At 27.7% G+C, this 23,645-nt stretch overlaps 1 protein-coding gene across 1 annotated transcript; it reads right to left on the bottom strand.

Moving 5' to 3' along the window:
• Positions 1-22,680, bottom strand: hyx (cell division cycle 73 hyrax). Its single transcript, XM_016065568.4, has 15 exons — positions 22,266-22,680; positions 19,934-20,039; positions 19,781-19,819; positions 19,511-19,592; positions 17,998-18,056; positions 15,639-15,724; positions 14,143-14,359; positions 12,137-12,232; positions 11,974-12,049; positions 10,723-10,881; positions 9,598-9,685; positions 6,892-7,029; positions 4,463-4,554; positions 1,835-1,976; positions 1-182 (listed from the first exon to the last, which is right to left on the bottom strand). The coding sequence occupies exons 1-15, from the start codon at positions 22,394-22,396 to the stop codon at positions 146-148; spliced, it is 1,548 nt and encodes a 515-aa protein (XP_015921054.1). The 5' UTR covers positions 22,397-22,680; the 3' UTR covers positions 1-145.
• Positions 22,681-23,645: the final 965 nt, after the last annotated feature.

Below are 23,645 nucleotides of genomic sequence, written 5' to 3'. Positions count from 1 at the left end.
TTTTTTAAACAATAAAACATTTATTCGAATTCAAGAAAACAAATATATACAGTATAATAATACATCAATATGCAAGTATGCAGAAGTATCTGGTAATTCTTTAAAAATCTATTTTGTAGACTATTCAGCAGAACTATTTACAAATTTAAAATCGAAGGTTCGGCTTGTGCTTTATCATGTAGCTGTAAAAGAAAAAATCACTATTAATACTAGAGCATTTTTACCAATCACAAAGTATTAAAATAAGTAAGCAGTGCGAACAGACGCAGATACATTTAAAACAAGAATTTTAGTTTATAACATAGGACAAATCTCAACATATTATAATTGAATATTTATGTAAAAACAGAATATTTGCAGTTGTTTTTACTAATTCAGTAGACATACATAAAATATTTGTATATTTTAAACTAATGTAATTATTTCATTTTTTTGTGGGCTTTATATCACTCTTAAAGTAGGGGTGCACAATCTGCGGAAACTTCTGAACAAAATGAAAAAAAAATTTCTAAAATTTTGAATCATATAGTTGAGACATCACTTTTCAACATGCTTAATTTGCACAGATTCTATTGTAAATCTATAATATTAATAAATATATATTTATTTTAAAATGAACTTCTGTATTACGTGATATAATAAATAAAAAAAATACAAAACAAATTTTCTTTTCCCCAATATATATAACTCAATAAAGAGACAAAAAAAGTTACACAATTGTATTGATAGATCTTGCTTTGGCTATATTAATACAATGTTAGAAAACACTCTTTTTTTTTTCTTCAGATATAATCCTGTAAGCTGATGACATATCCTTTCCTTATTTACTTTTCTAGCTTTTTATTTTTTATATATTTTTAAAAAGCATTTTATTTATTATTTTTTCTTGTTTTCTTTGTACTTTCAACTTATGTATTTAAGATATCAGTTTGATAAAAAGAAAAAATTTCTAAAAAAAATTACAAGTTTTTTTTAATAAACTCTAATAATTAAAATAATTTACTTTTCTATAAGTATATTTTCAATTTTACTGATAAAAAAATTAGTGTTTAGAACACTAATGTTTATAATAAAAATTATCATATTTGCCACCAATGTATTTAAATATGTGTGTGGCACTGTTATTCAACCTGCTGTGCAAGTGGCCTTTCACTCAAAAACGTTGTGCACCGCTATCTTAAAGTTTTGTATGTAAAATTAGAATGCACATAAAAGAAATTACCATGCCTCGCAGCATTAGCAGCCAATGTGACCGGAGTTTACTTTTATTTAATTTCAGACTGTCAAAAACTATTTTCCGAAATTTAAATACTAACCAGCATAACTCTGTTAATCACTTACTTCTAAATACAAATGACTTGTGAGGAAATAATTTCTGAAAAAATGCAATCAAAGAATCTAATATATAGGAAAATTTTACTAAACAATCTGCTGCAAGGGAAAATTCTTTTTTTCAGTTTTGAATATTGGCTATGATGTTAAAATTGTCATACTGTTCTTAGATTGTGCAGATGTGACATAGAAATATAGATTTCATATTTTAAAGTTGAATTTTTTAAATTTTATATCCTTAAGCATATTTTTTTCTTTCAAGTTCATGCATCAATTAATTTAAGATTTTATAAGGTTTTGTATTAAATTATACAATTTAACTTAGTCTGAAAAAAATTTTAGTGTGATAATTAACAGTAGTACACTGGACACTGAATTGAATTAAATATAATTACTATCATCATATAACTAGTGTAGTGAATTATAATTATGCAATAACTATAATTATGCAATAACTATAATTATGTAAAATGACAAAGCAATATTTCAAAGTAGTACTTACTTGTCAAGAATTTCCCAGAATTTCAATAGATTTGCTCTATCCAAATGTCGTTTATTTCTGTTAAGTTCAATCACATGAACAGCCCACTTTCCAACGTTGGCATCCAATTTCATCTCAATCCATTTCAAGTGAAATGCTTTAACTGAAAGATAACAGTTTTTAACATATTTTAGTTACCCTTCTTTACATTTAAAATTAAAAGTTAATATTAATAAATTTAAAATGTTAATTTAGTTGGGACATTCTAAGAATAAACAAAATTTATAGAAGCTAGTATAACTGAAAAGAAGCTGTTGTACTAAACTTGAGTTATAAATTTATTTTCATAATTTTCTTGCAGTTATATAATTTTTAACAGTTTGTTTGACTATATATATATTAGCATTCATAAAAATATTTAATAAAGTATATAAAATATCAGTCATATGCAAAAAAAAACTTTAATATTTATTAATTATGTTAACAATTTGTAACTAATGGCAAAAAAAATTGAAAAATAATTTTAAAACTTTCTCTGAGAAAACATATTTTTGTTCAAATTTTTATAAATAAGTTTAAAATTAATTAGCATTAAATGAATGAAGAATCAAAAAAAGCAAAAAAAATTTAAACTTGGAGATAGAGAAGAAAAAAATATGTTGAACAATTATCCAATTAAATATTTTTCTTTATTTGGAAAACTTACAATGGTCATGTCCTCAATTTACAACATTAAACATATCAACTATGATAAAATTAAACTAACGGAGATGTGCTATTTTCTTCACTCAGATTTGTTATTTAAATGACTGAAAACTCCTCATGCACCACAAAGTATAGCATGAGGCTTACAGAAGTAAGTAGAAAACAAAAACAAGAAAATATACATTACAAACAAAATTTCGCAAGGCAGCAAGACTTTCAATACTCTACACTTAGATTAAAATGGTAATTCTTTATACAAAAATTGAGATCAATTTATGCAGTAGTATGTTAGTAGTTATGTTTATCAAGTTATGTAGTAGTATGTTGTGCATCTAACAGAGCTGTAGATATCAAATGGAAAACACAAAAAACTTTATACGAAAATATAACGAAAAGTGAGATATGAAATGGAAACCACAAAAAACATTTGCAAGAAAAAGAAATAAAATAAACTGTAAACTAACACAAGAATTCTCTCTTATTACTGAGAAAGATAACCAAGTGATAATGTACAAAATTATTTTTTCCTATAAAAAATATATATTTGTTAACAAAATTATTTCTATCCAGACAACAGCCTTTGTTATTTTCAAGAAAACATATAAAGAGAAAAAAATTTCATTATTTTAGCTTTAGGTCATTACTTATGATTCAGTACCAAAAATTTAATATGTTGAGTAGTGTGACATCAAGTAACAAGTTTAATTTAATTTTGGTATAATTTCGTTAATTCCTGATACGAATCCTTATTTACTGATCTAATTCTTCTCGCCCCTTAATCTGTAGTGCAATGGGGACTTTCTCCCCCTGACTCTCCGTTTCAAGTTTGTCCGTTGGCCCTACCCTTTTTCTTAGAAAGACACCTGTTTGCCGGTATCTTTGATGTCAGCGTGCCTTACAATATCGGAGATGTGTTTCTTAACCGTAACACTGCTAAAATAATTGAGAAAACATCTCAACTTTCTAAAAATAAGTATTTAACTTTAAGCAAGAGGATAAATATCGGAGCTCAAGAGACGCTCGGGGCATTTCGAATTCAGTTGATTTTTTGCGTACTTACTCCTTCGTGGAGCTTTTTTTTCACTTCCCTCCTCATTTGAGGCAAGGGTTTCGGATTTTACATGGCGTCTAACACCGCCATTGATGGACTCCTTCACAGCCATTTTTTAGCTTTGTTTTAGTGCTGGTTTAATTTTAAAGAAAATTCCAAAAATATCTGCAGCTGTTCCTTTTTGAAGATGTTCTGCTTGAACCCTTTCCAGTAGTTTTTTTTTTTTTTTTTTTTTTGTTGATTTACTGCTCTTCACCATGATGCACGAGCATGCTGATTGTGATGGTTCGGTCTCCTGCTCCAGCTACCCAATAGTACCCATATTCTTGATGCTGTGCCTCTTATGATAATATTAAGATGTTGTGATAAAGAGTCTTAATCTTCAATAAACAAAAATATTAGTGCAAAAGAAAAAACTGGACTCCTTCATTTGGACTGGTGGTTTTATTTCTTCCTAGGTATAGATAACTTCCATGGAGAAGAGGTATGTCTTTTTTTGTAGAATGTATTCGTCTCTTGGATTTTAAAAAAAATTGATATTCCTTCTGGGTTGCAAATTGCAACACAATGCTAAAAATGTACACCTATATTGTTTTACCCGGCCAATATCCTTTTTTTGTTCTTTTTTTAAATTTTTAATCACTTGTCTGTTAATCATTTATTAATACCCAGCAGTTACCGGAGCAAGTAGGTTAAAATTAAATAACAGAATCTTTCTGAAAAGTGAGAAATAATTATCAAAAGATAACGTAGTTTTTTTCAGTATACATATATATATATAATACACACAAACTGTATTAAGATTTTAAGACACCTATATATATATATATATACATACACATGGATATATATAATATATGAAATATATATCTATATAATTAAGAAAATTATACTTTTCGTAAATATTTCCACTGGGTTGCCATTCCATGGCCATCCTTTGAATTGCCATGCTGGGCCTTGCACAAACACAGCAACAACTCGGTCCCTAGAAGAATATTTTCATTTTATTTATAATTTAAATAGCATAAATTATATTTATAATTTGAATATCAACATTAAATAACAGGGCTTGAAATTAAGGGAGATCTATTAACACACAAATGAAGCGAAATGGAAAGCTATCATAGACACCCTAGAGTAAAGAGGAATAATATGGGTCTGAAACCACTAAAATTTTACTCATAAAATAGATAATTATCAGTTGTCCTCTAAACAGGGTGCGTAGCCATATTATTCAAGAAAAAATAAGCACTCAAAATATATTTTTAAGCACTTTAGAAAAATATAATTAGGCAGGGTTGGAAAGCTTTTGACTATTGACGGTTTTATCTTGTTTTAACCGTTATAAAAACTTTTGGCATTGTTTTTGACATTTGTCAAAAATCATGAAATTTTGAATCATGTAAAACTAATGGCGTTTTCGTTCGCTGCGGACTGACTATACGCCGAAATAGATTGGGGTTGAATTAAGTATGAAAACGTTCAATAGAACAATGTGAACTGTGTCTTTTTGCATAATTCGAAACAAAAATCAACATTGTAAAGAAAAAATCTAATTTTGAAAAAGGGAAAATTAAGCACTTTTTAAAAACTCTACACACCCTGCCCAAACCAGCAATCACTGTAAAGATATAGTATGCTGTTTTTAATTACGGTAAAATGTTTTTGTCACAAAACAATACATTTTAACGTGATTATAACATAACACATTTGTATTTGTTGGATTGTAATTTTTCATTAAAATCCACTTAACTTTTTTATTAAAAAAATCTACTACAGACATAAAAATGGATCAATGAATATCAGACTAGCAATATCTTTTAGTTACAGCTCCTTTGGACGACCAAGAGAGTTTTCCTAATTTCTTGCCATGAGTAACATTCAAATTATCTTCCCATTATATTTTTAAGGAAACTTGCATACGAAAATATTAAGAGAAAAGTATTTTCTTTTCATCCATTAAGTAGTAACATAAATAAAAACATATTAACAGATAATAGATTTTCATAATTCGACAAGAATTGCAGATTCTTTTGTACTAAACACATTGGTTGATTGCATAATCAATGTAATGGTGCAGAGTCTTCATTTAAAAATGAAATGAGTGTCTCCCTTCCAGAGAAGTACCTTCAGTCAAGTTTACAGGTAGCAAAAATATTTAGCGTCCAGAATTTTCTGACTCTTTTGAACTAGAATATCAGACTGGACATACTCCTTTCGTAAGGCCATCTTGAATCAATGTCAAATGTTATTTCATTTAAAACTAAATTAAATATATTTTTATAGGAAATACTATTAATTCAGCAAATAATGTATATTACACCATTTTCTAAACTGCTTCTCTATGCAATGTTTTATTTTCAAATAAAGATTAAAGGACAATTTTTATTTTTTCCTACAAAAATTTTTTTTACTATTCAAGTTGTTCAGTTGGGATAGAAAACATGAAAATCAGATTAGGCAACATGAAGTGAATATAGCATGTGTTGGAGGCAATTGCACCGTCAGAATAATATAACCGGGAGTGCAACCCTCTAACAAACTAACCCCTCCTCCCCCCGCAAAAAAAATAAAAAATATTCTGTTATTACATTTTGTTTTGTTATTACATATACTTTTATCTGTTAATTTTTTTCGTCTGTTTCAATAGAGAAAATTCTTATGAATCCCTCGAATACATCGATTTAGTTATTGAGGCCATACCGTTTTATCCAGCTCCAGCGGAGGCAATCGAAATCGACCTAACTCTTCCAGCTACTGCGTGCACAATTTAACGCACTTTTAGTACAATGTGCGATTCATCAAAACATGGAATCGGTCTACAATGTCTCACGAGAGATTGAGTAGTTTGTGCATAAGAAAAGAATCAAAGATGACTCAGAATTCATTGAAAAAGTTATAAATAGATTTGGACAGCTAACAAAATGATTACAATTCTTGTTTGATTAAACAATTTTTTAATTGTTATGTATCAATAATTACTTACTTATTTGTTTTTGAATAAAAATATTTTTGATAAAAAAAAAATTTCTAACAAAAATTTTTTTCTGTATCACTTTAATTGTTTAAAAAAAAAAACAGGAGGGGGGGGGGGAAGTGCACACCGCTGCTGGCGCCCTCGGTTGGAAGTTTTTTTTACCCCCAAAGATTGAACAGTGTTAATTGAGCAACATGTGGCGAAAAAAAATGTTTTTTCAAATAAAAAACTAAGGACATTTTGCTTGCATTTTTAAGTTAAGTTGCTCATAGTAAGTCTCAACAGTGCAACCCAAGTTAAAAACAATTTAGCAGAACTTCTAATAGAATATTTATGCAAGCATACCATTCATCATCTACCAATTTAGATGGGTTGTCAATTACTCGATAAGGGACAGATAAGCCACCTTCTTTCCTTCTTTGAATTAGAACTTCATTTTCTCTCTTACAGCCCTGCATCTTTTTCTCATTTGTATCAACGTATCTAAAATAATTTAAAAACTTAATTTATTATAAATTCTTCTTTTAAAAAAAATATAGCTAAGACATTTTGAATTCATTTAAATTTTAAAATATCTAATAAATAATATAACATTTTAAATAGTTATAATACAGAGCCTAATAAAGAAAAAATTTATTACCATTTATTGGTACTTTCACAAAAATTGTAATAATCCTAACAAAATTGACACATTCTCAAAAAGAATAAAAGCATTTGCAAATATTTATTAAGCACATGGCCCTTTTGCAGAAAAATTATTCAATATGTGTGCATATTTCAGAATCGTACAATGAACATGTGCAAGTCTAATGACATGCACCTCAACCTGTTCTTATTCGTATTCACGTGATTTAAAAATTTCACATCTCGATTCGTATTTACAAGATTTAAAAATCATTCGTTGCGAGTCCTAATCACGAGATTTAAAATTCATGTTATGGTTCTTCTCGCAATTTATCAACTACACATCGCAATGTGTATTTACGCTCTCTAAAAATCATGCACTGCATTTCCTATTGACAATATTTACAGGTTTTCAAAATCAAAAATCACACATTGCGAATCATATTCACCTGACTTAAAAATCAAGCATCTCGATTCGCATTTGCAAAAATCAAGCATCTCGATTCGCATTTGCGAGATTTAAAAATCATGCATCACATTTCGTATTTTGTGATTTAAAAATTGCAAATATTACATATCATGGAAAGGAAAAGCGCGATCTGTGATAAATTTCCAAATCAATAAGTTATTAACCCTAAATGTAATGATGCCCACATCAACAATTTCTGTAAAAAAAATGCTCTGGATGAATTTGGTATGATCTAAATTTAGGAGCAATCTTTCTCCAAAATCTTTAAATTTTCGTTTAATGGCCCTGAAAAGCTGTCACAGATTCAAAATCCAAATAACTAAGATTTAAAAATTTTGCAAATCGCAAGAAAAACATTTAGAAATTTTTTAAACCGTTCCCCACCTACACAGCATTTATGATCGTATACTGTCAAAAAATTTATTTGCTTAATTGCAAAAAAAAATAATGAAATTATAAGTATTGTAAAGCAATGTAAATTTGAGTTAATTTTAAATATGTAATTGTCTTAATTGTAAATAGTAAGTGCTATGTTAAATAAGAAAAATTGTTCACAAAATAAAATTTCGCTAAAATCTTTTTACAGGAATAAAATTTTACTAGAACTTTTTACAAAAATTAGGATTAAGTTGAAAATTTTGAATTAGCCTGTGTTCTGTCCTGCACAAGAAAATTCTTCATAATTTTATTTGAGAGTTATCTAAACACATTACACAAATGCATTTTATGAATTGTAAATGATAGGTTTTGTCAAGCTATTAAAGGTTTTCTTTGAAGACTTAGTCCTCATAGAAAAAGCACTTTTAGTGAATAATACGCTATTTCATTACTGTTCTTAATACCTAACAGCTATTCATAACTGAAGAGTAAAATTTTCAATTCCTGATTATGACAATGTCTCAAAATATCAATACAACCATTATTTAGTGATTATCATATTTTTTTCTAATCTAATTTTTAATACATGAAAAGTTACAGCAAGGAAATATATATAGTTTTAAATAAAAGCATTGCCTTGAATTAAAAGCACTCACATTATGCTTTGTTATTATCCTTATTAAAACAACTTGAATACCCTTAACCTTTAGCGCTGAATGTCATGTATACATGCTGGCATGAAACGCTCTTAGCCACCTGTTAACACATATGCTTGTCACATCGATTTCTTGTTCTCTTCTGGCCATCACACATTAATGACAGTGCTCTGGGACATTTTAAAAACAATAATATTTGGCACAAGATGACATTGTATGTCCATAGGCTTTGAGACACATGCAGATTTGATCTTCTTCTAGAAATGAGAGACAGATGACTCACGTGGATTTTGATCATATAAACATAAGAGGAATGTTACCAAATCGTATGCTTTAAAACAAGCATAGGGTTTTTATTTATAGTAAGTGGACAATTTATAGTAAGATATTTTTGCTAGAGTGTTGCATATTTGAATTTCTTGACTAGTTCTCAAATGATAGTCAGATCTTGTAGGTGCCAATTTTATCTGTTTTACCATTGAAAAGGTTTAACTGGACTCAAAATAGCAGAAATTTTGTAAAAGTATATTTAAACCCTTAAGGATCGGTTAATTTTTAAGAAAACGGTCATAACTGTGTTACTACTGAACACTCCCACCCGGAAGAGGGCGAAACCTCACCCCGTCATTTTCACGGGAGCGAGAAGGATACAAAATAAGACCTAAGTAAATATAGTATTTAAATAAAAAATATATACTGTTTATCTACTTTACAGTACATTATAGAATGCATTCATATTTCAGTGATTTCATTGATTTAGACTTAACAGCAAAAAAACCCACTGGCCTCATCAATAAGCGTGTGTATGCAACTCCTGTCACGGTTTAATAATCTAAGGCAACATTGTATAAGAATGAGTTGCTGAAAGTAGAATATATTATTAAAAAACAATTATTTAAGTATTATAACAATAAAACAGCTTACTTTAAATCTTGCAACAGATCTTTAGCATTGTACATCGTGATGAGGGAAGTAGTGGCAGCAGGAATTATAATAATAGGAGTTTTGGAAACTAAAATACAAAATATTTTCATTCATCATACATTGAGCTATATTATGCATGATCATTCAGCAAGCTATTTTGTGCATGATTACTCTATAGAATCAGGGGTCTGTCCAGACATTTTGCGAAAGGTCCGTTTTGTAAAATTGTGAAAAAAGTACTCATAATTTGTGAATATAAAATAAACGGTAAGTCAAATTCTTTCAACCAGGATCATGCCTTTGTCAATTTGAGCAAATAGGGTCCTGTTATTGCAAAAAACTTTTTCAAGGAGTTTTTAAATTGTAAAGACATACAAGACTATGCTCAACACTGTAAAATTATAGTTTAAAAAAATTAAATTTTAAAAAATAAACAGCAATTTCTGCTACTAAATTAGCAATGTAACAAACAAATATTTGGTATTTAGCCAATACTGCTGCAGCAGAATATTCATTTCAGACGAATAAAGGAAGAAGCGTCTGCCGAAGACAAAACTTAGTCCCTTCCTGGGAAGGGTTAATTCGATTAACAAAACAATAATGAAGATAAACAAATTTGTGAAGGGTCCGATTATAAAGATGAATTATTTTGTGAAGGATCTGTTTTTAAGTTAAAATATTTTGCGAAGGGTCCGTTTTTATGAAAAGATATTTTGCGAAAGGTTCATTAACGGACCCAAATTTCTTTTAAACAGACCCCAGACAATGTCTGATCTTTTTTAACTTTAGGCATAATGCAATGAAAAGCAGCATGAAAGTATAATTTTGAAAAAGATTGCTTAGTTTTTAAAATAATGTCACATTACTTTCTTTCATGGTGATATTTTAAAATGGGATGGGGAGAAAAAGCATTTTTCCTCCAGGTGAAACAAAAATATTGAAACAAACAATAATAGTCTGAAGATTTAGTAAAATCCAAAATCATTCTAGACAAGGTTCATGCATTCATCTCATATTTTAAAATTTACTTTATTTTTGGCTCTTCTACAGAATGTTATATAAATGCTGAATTAGATTATATGTTTTACAGGGATATATCAAATGGACATGAAAAGAGCTACCTACCTCTTTTGGTTGGTTGACGAGAAGAGCTTGTGACTGGAAGAGGCTTTTCTACTGGTTGCACTGGAGTAACAGGGCGTTTAGGTTGACTTCCCTCCGTTACAGATTTAAGTGTCATACCATGATAAGTCCCCATAGTATCAATCTTGAAACCCTCAGTTTCTTAAAAATAAATTATAAATTAGATTATCATAAAAACGCCATCAATATAAATGATAAACTTAATAGCATTAAATTTGGGGGTTTTTTTCTAAATCACATTATTTTAACCTTATTTGTTTAACATATTATGATTTTTTGAATTAAAAATAATCTTAAGAATAAATAATTTCAGTAAGAATTACATAAGGCACAAAATAGAAGGCATGACAAAAAAGTCATGACAATGATTTTACACTTAAACTTTATCTAAGAGCAAAACACATAGTGAAGTTTGGCAGCAATGTACTCAACTAGGAAGTTCTTAGCTTTGTTTCTCAGCAATTACAATGTTTTTGGTATCTTTTAAATAAAAATAAAATATTGCTTAAAAGAAATATAAATATGCTCTTTCAGTAAATATAGTTTCAATATAAGTCAAAATAATTCACAGTCAGAAAAGCTAGAGAAAATATTAGAATATGAAGTATATTTTTTCAAACAAAAAAGATCAAAACAACTTTTTGATCAATGATTCTACACATAAACTTTATCCAAGAATATGCATATTGCTCACTAGTTTCATTATTCATAACACTTCACTGCTTCATTACTAAATGCATTCGTTGAATCATAGCATAAGATTCCTACATACATGCTATGATTCAAAGAATGCATACATATGAGTTATACATATGAATGCATTGAGTACATATTACAATATACACTTGCGAGTCATACATAAGTCATTCAACCTATAATTAGATACTTATATAGAATTTTAAAATTAAATTAATGACTTATAGGGAGCTTTAGCCTTTGACAATGCCGCAGAAAGAGTGAAAAAGTAAAGGCACAAGCCAAAATTTCACAATGTTACTCAAATGTTAAATCTTCCACATGAACAAACATGATGCTTAGATTAAAAGAATAGTTCTGCACACCAAAAGATTCTGTCTGCCAAAGGGATGTGTCTAAGTTTTTTTTTTTTTTTCTTACTCGGGTGTGTAATGAAATTACACAAAGTACATTAATATTTATATGTAGTACAAATACATCTTTAAAAAAACTAGCATTTTATCCTTTAAAAATAAAGATTAAAGTGAAAAGTCTTACCTTCTTTGCTTCTAAATCTTTCCTGATCGTATCTGTTATACACAACTGGCTGCGTGGTTGGTCGAACAGGAGTAGCCTGAAGAAAGAAAAAAAACAGCTAGAGATTAATACATAGTAATCGATAAATTAACTATTTAATTTTAAACAATCATAATAACCATACCCTTGGTGTTTGGACAGTTTCAACCTTTAATTTATGACCACCTTCTTCTCGAGCTTTAATGCTCTGAAGAACAGGGAAAAGGCTTTTTTGGAAATTCTAAAAATAAAGAAAGTGCAACTTGAGAAATTATTCACAAAATACAATAGTCTGTAATTCAATCAATAAAAAAAAACTGAAATTGATTTAAGAAGTTGCTTAAACCATCTTTTAGGTACATAACAGATTAATTAAAAAGTTGAACTCATCTGAAAGCTTTAAAAAAACTCATGTTAATCAACTTCATAAAATAAACCTTCTAAAAGATTCAATTTGATAACATTAATTAAGTTAAAGTTATAAGAGCCAGTAAACTTGATGATTATTAATATGAAATAGAGTAAAAAGTTCATTGTTGCTTTGTTCTTTAAAAGCGTAATGGTAAATAAATATATATCTTATCCATATATCTTAATATAACTTTTTTCTCAGAAACACTGTTTACAAACAACAATTAAATTAAATTGATAAAACTGTTTCTTTCAGAACATTCAATGAAAATATGAATTCTTTCTATTTAAACACAATAAAACAAAAGAAAAATTATAAAAATTATTTTAGAAGCAAAATAGCTTTTTTTTTTTTAAATGTGAATGACTATATCAAATAATAAAAACAGGTTTATTTATATTGATAAAAAATTGCTCTACCTCAAGTCAATCCTACATTTTTCTTATATATTTTCTTCAAAAAAAAATTCCAGGTGCTTTGGTGCTATTAAAACTTACTTTTTGCATCTTGATTATACAAAAAAAAAAAAAAAAAGAAAAAAAAAAAAAAAGAAAATTAACAGATCTATTCAGCATCCTATTCATATGTAACAATAAAAGTAATTTAAAAACTTCATCAGATGCCTGTTAAAAGATAGTTCTAAACATAAATCTTTTAATTGATTTAAATATAAAACCTTCCGGATTTTTTAAAAAAAATTTAAAATTCATAAAATCTTAGAACATCTAAAATGGAAAAGTTTTAAATAAATTACTGCAGGCTCTATTTCATTATATAAATTGAGAGTCACTCTCTTATTTAGCAGTGATACTGATTTTAACAAAAAAGGGTTGCTTTTTTCTGAAATTTTCCTAATTTTTGGGACTTTTGTAATATATACAAAAAATTATTAGCAATATTTAGAAGTTTACTGAAAAATCCATTTTTTGGCAGCTATGCTAGTAATCTCAAAGAAATATTTTAACCCCTACAAAATGAAAATTTCAAATTTTAATAAATTATTTTTATCTGTCCTTTCTTGCAAACATAAGTTTTAAACAATTGTGAGTATTTATTCATGTAAGTAACAACATAGAATTAAAAAGTTTATGTACTAACATTAGACTTCAGTTAAGTATAAAGTGCTATAAAGTGCTAAAGCTCTTTTATAGTGTTTGGATTTGCCTTATAAAAGATACCTTTATTTAGGATCTTAATAGAGGAAATGCATATCAGATGGGAATTGAGATACTCTATAGAAACATACTTAATATTATTTTAGGTGAGTATTGAATGTCATTTTTAATGTTAAATCATTCACTATTAAATTGGTCATAAATATTTGTAACAATTAATGAAATATAATTTTGGAATTTATAATTGAACATCAGGTAATTAATAAATTTATTTTCAAGTTTGTTTCAAACTTAATAAACAAAGAAATTAGCCCAGGTTAAAATTGCCCAGGTTTAAAATTGGTTCAAGGGCAATTTCCATATGATAATGACTCAAAATGTTATAAAATCACATTACAGCAAAAAAGAAATAATATTTCTTTAAATGAAAAATAATAAAAATTAAAAACATAAAAAAGTAATAAAAACTAAGAAAATCTTTTCAATTTTACTCATAAAATGAAGTAAGAAAAATTTAAGTTTTCAACAATTCATCACAATAATATAGAAAAAGAAAAACAGTTTAAACAATTCACTAGACTTATTCAGCAAAAATTAATTTGGTATTAAAATATTATTACTCACTTTCCCAGTGCTTTGAAGAATAGTAGTTCTTGTTCTCCATTGTCTTTCTCGACTAATAATATCTCTAGTTACATCTACATCATAATCCAAAATTCTTTGAATGTCAGTATAATTGGCAGGCACTTCATCATCAATATTAATAGTAGAACGCTTTTTAGCAAGACGCTTAGCTTTAATAGCAGCAATCATTTCCACAGACATAGCATCTGATAAAGACCTATAGAAAGAATTTTAAAAAAAATTTAATATCAGCTCTTGACCTGCCAATTATGGAAGAAACATATGAAAAAAAAATAGATGTATTACTTTGCAATCAAGAGGAATGTTTCATAATTCCAAATAAATTATAAACCATAATTCTAACTCTTAGTATCCATACGAAAGACATCTAGCCTTTATAACAGCAACCAATCCAACAAAAATTACATCTGACATTATAAAAATAAAATATTTAAATAATAAGATCAATTCAAGAGAAGTCAACTATAAAATAAACTTTCATTAAAATTAACCAATTGTTTGCAACTAACAGAGAAACATTTTCTAATTTCAAATTAACTTTCAATGCTTAGTTTTTATAACCACAACAATTTTCTATAGCATCTAACAATTTAAAAATAAAACCAGATTAACAGGCATATTATCCAGTAACTTTGCAGAAATAACTTTTACAAAATTAAAACAATAAACAAAGTAAATTTTTAGCAAATAATAACAGAGTATTTTAAATTTTAAAGGGTCAATCAATTCAAATTTAACAGAAAACTAAACATAAATGCTAGCAATGTTGCTTAAAAAATTACTGGAGAGCTTTTAAATTTCACAATAATTTTAAATATTAAATAATTGAAACCACTGACTTGCCCGAAAACTTATTAATATGACCTAAGCACATATAACCTAAGCAACCGGAACAAGATAGCATAAAAAATTTCGTTCTGAACTTGGTTTAAATATTCATATCGTTAATTTGAAACTTTGTACTGGATAAAACCAAAAAACTTTCTTTACTTCTGGGAATTTATTTTTTCCTAAACAGGATTGGTTACCTACTAAGGAAAAGAAAAGCAATCCATTATACATATACATAAGTTTTCTACTTACTTAACAATTGTGTGATACTAAATTTTAATTACTTTAAATACTTCATCTCATCAATACAATCATTTTAAAATCATATATTAAATAATAAAATGATTTCAAAAACAATTTTGGTTCAAACTAAACCAAATATTAATTTTAAATTAACTATATATCAAATTTTGCTTCTTTTATTCACAAGATAAATCTTGTGAAAGAAATAATCAAATAAAAATGTTGTTACATGAATAAAATATCGCAAGAAACTTGGAATAAAGCTGTAGAATAATAAAAACAAAGGCTAGTAGCACTTAAATATGGAATAAGTAGAGTGACACTATTAAAATAAGAAATAGTACATATGAAAAAATAACCATTGAAAGTACAGGTAAAATATTTCATTTGTAATAACCCACCGTATGTGTTCGGTAGTTACAGATGCTTCTTTGGGTGAAGCAAGCCTTGCAGCCAGCTGATCTTTAGCTCTTTGTACTTCACCTTCCTACACAAATTGATAAACATTACCTTCTAGAAACGTCATAGAAATGCATATACACACTCTAACACACATATATTGAATGATATTTAAAATGTAATGAGCTTTTTGCGTGATTTCCAATATTCACACTAAAAAACAAGACATTTTTATTTTATGAATCTTAATACAGCAATCATTGATGTAAACCGCCTTTAATAAAGGGGTTTTAAAATAAACTTATCAGGCAAATAAAATTGATGTAAAATTTATAGCTGGAAAAAGTAAGGAAATTTAAATTCTTAACAACAAATATGTATTTTTAATTAAAAAAATCGAGAATCTTTTCTTTTTTGTAGGAAGAAGTTCTAAATAATTTTCATAAAACAATATACAGTGGAATGATATAAACTTATATGTTGTCCACTTCGAACGTTATCCCGTTTCTTACGACATGTTTTGCTGATCTGTGAAAATTGCCTACATCGATAATTAAAATATCCCAGAATTTACACTACCCTTTTTTAAAAAAATCCTGCATTACTCGTTTTTCTAACAGATCAATTTCATTTTTCCTCAACAAATCTGATGTAAGTTTTTTCCGAGTTCTTTCTTTCCCCTTTTAAGAAAAAAAAGAGAGAGAGAGAGAGCGACTTGTTTAATAGCCGTTTGAAACTGTTCAGACACTTGCATTCTACCTGATTGTCCTTCTGTCTGAGGTAGGGGATTTCCTCCTGAGTCAAAATCAGAAGAGTGGTGGGCAAAGCACGGGAAAGGTGGTTAAAGGAAGTATGGGAGATTAGTAAAAGTTGTGAGTGGAATTTTTTTCAGCAAACTGCAACCTTGGAATCCTCTAATCAATTAAAAATTGCTACACAAAACAACTGGCTAGATAATCATTTCTTTTTCTTGATTACAGTAGCGTGAAAGATGCTTCTAAAGCAAAAAGAAAAGTTCTGGGAACCCTGAATGGGTTTAGAAATGGGTTTAATAAAGCAGGCTCCTCTGTATTCACTGGGAACATTGACCCTTTGGAATAATATTGCATGAATGAAGATCTTCCGAAGTCGATGACATGTATATCGACTGCAACACACATCCCATTACTGTTCAATTAATTCAATATCTGTTTTAATGCCTACTCCCAATGATAGTGATGAAAATGAAGATGAGTAAAAAATATTGAAGGATATACCCACAACTAATTAAAAGTTTCAAAGCATAAAAACTCTGAGACAAAACGTTTCTCTAGTACAAACTGAAAAGTAAATTTACACAATAGTAAATATTAAGAGGGATATTGCTCAAATTGCATCTAAAAACAAATTTTAACTCGTGTCAATTTTTAAAAAAATGATTATATTCTTTTAGCACAATATTTACGTTTTCCTGCGTTGTTAAATGCCAGTCTGAGGGTCAACATAAAAATCAGGTTTCCAAAGTATAACAAATTAATATTAATTTTAAAAAAAATCTAATGTGAAATGAAAAATAGAAAGGCCTTCCAAAACAATATATATATATATATATATATATATATATATATATATATATATAAATATATATATATATATATATATATATATATATATATATATATATAAATATATATATATATATATATATATATATATATATATATATATATATATATATATATATATATATATATATATATATATATATATATATAGTTTCATACACAAAAAACTAATCAGTTTGTTATTATATTAAATACTCTAATCTCAAGAGTGAAACTTCTATTCAAGAATACATAGGCTTAAAACATCTTAATTATAAAAACACATTTTACTTTATACACAAGAAATATGGATTTCAACTACTTTATCTAAAACCTGAAGTGATTGTTGAGTATTTTATGAGATATATTTCTGCACATAATTTACTTCCTATTACCATTGTTATTAGAGGTTATTTGAAATCCATGTTATAACATATGAACCACATTTGGAAAATAATAAGCAAATTAGGCCATTTGAAACCTTCACCCACACCATTATTAGAAGTCCCTTAATTTTTTAAACTTTGTAAAAAATATTCTGGATTAACTAGGTTTAGCTACTATAAATGACATTTGTGAATGTTCAAAAAATAAATCATGATAATCTATACAACTGAATAAAGGATTAAAAAGCAATAAATTTCAGTAGCTCTGCTTAATGATCAAACCATTTTCTTTTAATAACAAATCGTCAAAGAACTGATAATTGAAAATAATTATGAGTAACATCAACTTAAAAATGAAAAAACACATTTCTGTGAAATTTCGTTAACATTACCTCAAGTCTAGGCTTTTTGACAACTTCTTGCTGATTCTGTTCCTCATAAACATGTTTAACTAGAAAAAAATATATATAAAAATAACATTCAACTATGCAATATAAGTTCACTTGTTTTTTAACTTTGATACAATTTTATTCTTTAAATAAAGCATTTTCAGAGCTATACAAATATTTCAGTAACATTTGGGCCAAATTTAATAAAATAAAAAATCCTGAAAATATATTTTCGATAAATGATACAAAGCTATAATGAAACCACATTTTATCTGTATTGTTAATAATATTGAATGTTGATATTTTCATATACTTGAATAAAGTAACTTTTATACTTATGCTAGTTAGATGCTCAAGTTTTATGTTTTTAAGGATGCTTTGTGTAATAATTTTATTGCATACTGCCAAAATCGTACTTTCAAATCAAGTTCTCAGGAAAGCAACATAAATAATTTAGCAATAAAATAAGCTTAATTAAAAAAATTTAAAAAATCACATATTAGCATTTTAACATATTATGTAAATGTGATTAAGCCAGAGTGTCCTAAACAGTGTCAAATAGTTATCTATTAAACTTAATACAGCTTTCAAGGATTTATTAGAGACTCTAGAAAATCATCGCCTAAACTGTCTATAAATATTAATATTGTTAGAAATTTTGCAGAGAAAAACTATTTTAAAACATTAGAAAAATATATATATTAAATTTGAAAATATACACATGGGTGAAACATAAAAAATGAAGTAAATATGCAAATTACAAATTATATTAATATTTAGGGTTCACACCAGCAATGAAAACTTAGTGGTCCAACAGGACCACTTAGGTATTCATTTAGTGAACCAAAATTTTAATGTGGTAGACAAACTTAAGAAGGAAAAGAATCGAATTTTACAATTACATAATTCATGATATGGTATGCATCAAAATTATTTATGGCTATTTATTAGAACTTAAAACTAATAAGGTCCTCAACCCCATAATGATTGAAGATTAGTAGTTAATAAAATTAAACAAAAAAAAGCAAAAAATTACATTAGCAAATAAGTTCAACAAACAGATTTAAATGCTGAGATGATGAAATAAATCAGGAAAATAGAGAAAGTAAGAACTAACAAAATATTATATTAAAATTTAATTATCGATAAATTATAAAATTATAAATAAAATCAATTCTAAAACACCAAAAAAAGCACAACAAGTAAATTGGAAATTTCAATATTTAATTTTTAAAACTTTTTGTACCAGACAATTTCAGTTTTTTTAATTTAAAAAATTTTAAAATTACAATCTAACCTACGTACAGAACAATAAAATTAGTGCAACAAATTTCTAAAACAAATTTAAGTCTTTAAATATGTGAAATCTTTAAATGTCTTGTAAAGTCTTTAAACATGTGAAACCTAGAAAATAAAGTAAATAAACGCACTAAAATTTATAATAATTTGAAGGTGAATAAGAGAATAAAGATTATGTTACTCAATTTTTCAAACAAATTTTTAGCTATTACTTTACCTGTTGTGGGGATTTCAATGGGTGCACTTTTATCAATGCTAGCAACAGTACTAGTATCTCCATTTAAGTATGCCAATAATTCCTGAAGAAAAATTACCCATTAGCTGACTGTAATAACTTATTTCTTCACACTAATCAAAATTATTAAATACTCAAGGAAATCACAACAATTTAAATTAAGTTAATGAAAACCTTATAAAATACTTAAAAATAATAATCCAGATTGTACAATGCATAAAAAGACAATCAGTAAAATAATTTAAAACTTACTTTACGATCCGGACGACGTACTACAGGAATGTTTTCAGCCTAAATTATAGTAAATGATTATATATATATATATATTCATAATAATGTTGTTTTAAGTAATATATCAATTTAAATAATTAGTACATTTATTTAATGTACAAATTATATACTTACAGCAGCTTGTCTGACATAGACAGGGTGAGACAATGTCACATTCTTTAATAGAAAAAGCAGGCACTCTAGTGTGTAATATTCCTTTGGAGTCCCTTCTTTCCCAGAGCTAAAAATACAAATATAACTATAATTGGTACAATGGAAAAATAAACAGCAAAAACCTGAAAATATTTATGAATAAAAGTAATTAAATAAAGAACCTATTTTGGGGTGTTTCCAGTTTTACTATAAGAATTACTCATTTAAAATTTCTAAATATTGATAAAAATATAGAAAAATTACTACCTCATTTATAACTGCCTAACCTAAATTACAGTTGCTGTTCAAATTTATTTATACTTTGATATCAAAAAAGATAACTTGACTCGAAATATTGGGGATATTTCCCCATTATGATCTGTCATGCCAACTACAATCCATAATCATGATCAGTCATGTCTTCATTTGGCACTAGAGTGCAAAAAATAAAATATGTAGATGTTTGCCTGAAGTGGCTACGAGTCATACCCTTTGAGTTTCGATTCTATAATAATTTTTTTAGATTCTTGTGGGTCATTGCCTGGATGTCGCCTAAGCTTGGTGATAATTTTGGCACAAATTACAATGCAGAAATTCCATAACAAAAAAATTTAATTTTAATGTAACAAAAAAATAAAGAAATAAAAACAATAAAAAATTAAGAGAAATAAAAACAATTTAATCACAGTAGCCCTCGTATGATCCGTTTGTGACCACTAATCAAAATCAATCTGGAAACTACATATTTTGCAATAATAAATTTAAATCAATAAATTCTGTGAAAACACTTTTAACATGAGATAAAATTGATATCAATGCTAATTCTGAGAATTTTTCTATAGAGAAATGTTAGAAATCTAAATATATTGAAAAAGAAAACGTGCGTAAGCTTTTTAGTTTTTATTAAAAATAAAAAACTTTTTTCTACAGTTAACAAACATATAGTTATATTTTTGCTCATAATTTTTATTATAAATACAGTAGAACCTCGATCAATCGTTTCTAAAAGAACCATACATTACTAACGATAGATGCAGGAAAACGACGAATTCGGGACAATTGAAAATATCAAACTATGACTTAAAGATTCGTGAAAAATAATAAAGAAGTAATGAATTTGAAAACAAATATTTTAATTATTAAACTAAAAAAATCACATTGAATAATATTGAATAAATTACGAACTTAATGCAAAAATTTTGAGGATGCAAAAGTAGGACAAATAGAACATATTTACTTAATTAATATATTTGGATATTCTGGTTTAAAAACAATCTTTTCTATTAACCGTAAACAATAAATTTTCAACATTTGCTGTTCATTTCCTGTAAGTTCCGATGAATACATAAAGTTTCTTGTACTTTCAAACAAGTCGAGACCTGATGTAGGCCAAGTCCATTGCCTCCACCGGTATCCTCCGTGCCTATCTTCATCTTCTGCAACCGTTTTCTAAACCAACAACCCTTAACTGTCAATATTTTTAGAGCTAATAAATGAATGTCAAATGTGCTGTTTGAGGTGTTTTCCTTGTACCAAAAGAAATCCTCATTTTCTTTATCCTCATAACCATCAGGAGTTACTGTTTTTCTTCACAAAACAAATTCACTTCAATATTTCGGAAAATGTCGATAGAGTTTCTGGAGGCAGAAATCTGCCAATTTCAAAAACGATCTAAACGGGTTTGAGTAAAATTATAAGGATAGTAACTGTGACAGGCCATTAAAGCAAGAAAAAACCTACAGAAAAACAAAAGATGATGGAACGATGGATTGAGGTTCGACTCTAATTAAAGCAAAAATTAAATAAATTAGTTACACTAATTGCATCCTTATATTTCTTATGCTAAATGAAACATATTTTAAGCACCTCAAAACACCCAATGGCTCAGATTAAGTAATTATACCATATTGTCAAAATAATCAATTAGGGAAAAATTTATACACAATTGAAACTAAGTTTAGAGTCTAATCAAACGGATCTTCAAACATATAGGTAATTAAATTGTCTTCAATTAGAGGAAATCGTATTACTTGTTAAAAATAATAATAAACATTTATCAACTAAGTATATAAAAAATTAAAAAACAATCTAACAATCCAAGTCTTAAGAATTAAATTTTAAGGCGGATTTAAGAGCAAAAACTACATAGTTATAACTTAAATTCTTTAATTTTTACAACTGAAGTGTCAAGGTTGCTGTTTACAGTAGAAGAGAAATCGAAAGTTAAACACTATAATCGTGTTCTACAGTACTTTAATTAAATGAATTTAATATAAAACCATATGAAATTAATTTATAAAGAAAGATAACTTACCCCCATACAAGATAGTTAGTTTTCACTGTTTTAGGCCATGAATATTCCCCAAAAATAATTTGGTTATTTCTTTCATTAATTGGCTTTTTATTTACATTGTACTTCCGAAGAAAACTCAATGGATCAGCCATAATGAAGCTGAGATTTAAAGTAGAAAACTATCAATATTTTATACCTTATGCTTCGTTCCTAATAAAAATACGAATAATAATAAACAAACTTCTTCGCATTCGCAGATTGACGCTGAATAAACAGTTCTTCATTTCAGTTCATGAACAACATACAAGTACACGGATAATGCCAAAATGCGAAAAAAACAAGTCTTTATAAATGTGAGGCCAACATGGCCGAGCGGTATAACCCGCCAAAAGATCTGTATCGTGGTGATAACGAGTTCGAATCCCGTCATAACCCTGATTGCACAATCGCTGATCAATTCATAAAAAGATGGCTTTTTGACCGGCTTCTGTGCTTTTCCCCCTAAAATGACTCGTTATTTTATAATATGTCAGGTCATGAAAAATAAGCATTATTTTATATCTCTCGTTGAACAACCGTCCTAAATTTGGATTTACGACTACTAATGTTCAACTCCGTAGTCTTGTAATTTTGAACCAATCCAGCAGACAAGGAAACTCCTGGGTGAGTACCCCCAGAGTTAATGATTTATTATGGGAACATGGAGGACTTTGCAACTTGACAGATCTAACGTGCATCAGTCACCATCTGCTACAATGGGAGTCTTCGGCAGGCCTGGTATCGAACCCATGAACTCTTGGACATGGGCCCAGCTCCCTACCAACCAGGCTATCCCGGCCCTAAGCATCCTTTTGAAGACTTGCCAAACGTGGATGTAAAGAAACAAAAAACAGGTTCTGTTTCTCTGCATTCACGTCTGACAAGTCCTGAAAATGGGCGCCCTTTTTCATGCACTTGAAGCGAGTAAACTGTTACTTCTTATTTGTTTATTTCTCAGTGAATGAAATTTTCAATCAGGTAATAAAAAATTCCTTGCCATACTACCATAAATGCTTAAATATATTATTCAAAAACTCTTTAATATTTGATATATAATTTATATTTCTTTATAATAAGATTCGAGAATTTTTTTGGGATTTGGATTAGCATAAGTTTGGAATTTGATATACTTCTATTTTTTACCCTTTTTTCAAAAATACCAGCAGGACGTAAAATTTTGCCGGATCCGCATATCGGGTGAAAATTTAATTTTTTACCCGACCATGAATAATAACATTTATGCATAACAATATAAAAATTATATAAATTGTTCAAATATTTCACAAGATATGGTTTAAGAAAATTTATTGTTCACCTATAGAAATTAAAAAAATAAATAAAACATGTGTTCTTGTTTTTAGA

The sequence above is a fragment of the Parasteatoda tepidariorum genome, chromosome 10 (genome assembly GCF_982258835.1).
Source record: "Parasteatoda tepidariorum strain Cologne lab strain chromosome 10, Ptep-v5.0, whole genome shotgun sequence".
NCBI lineage: Eukaryota > Metazoa > Arthropoda > Arachnida > Araneae > Theridiidae > Parasteatoda > Parasteatoda tepidariorum.
Note: the sequence above shows the minus strand (reverse complement) of the source record. Positions and strands in the feature narration are given on the sequence as shown.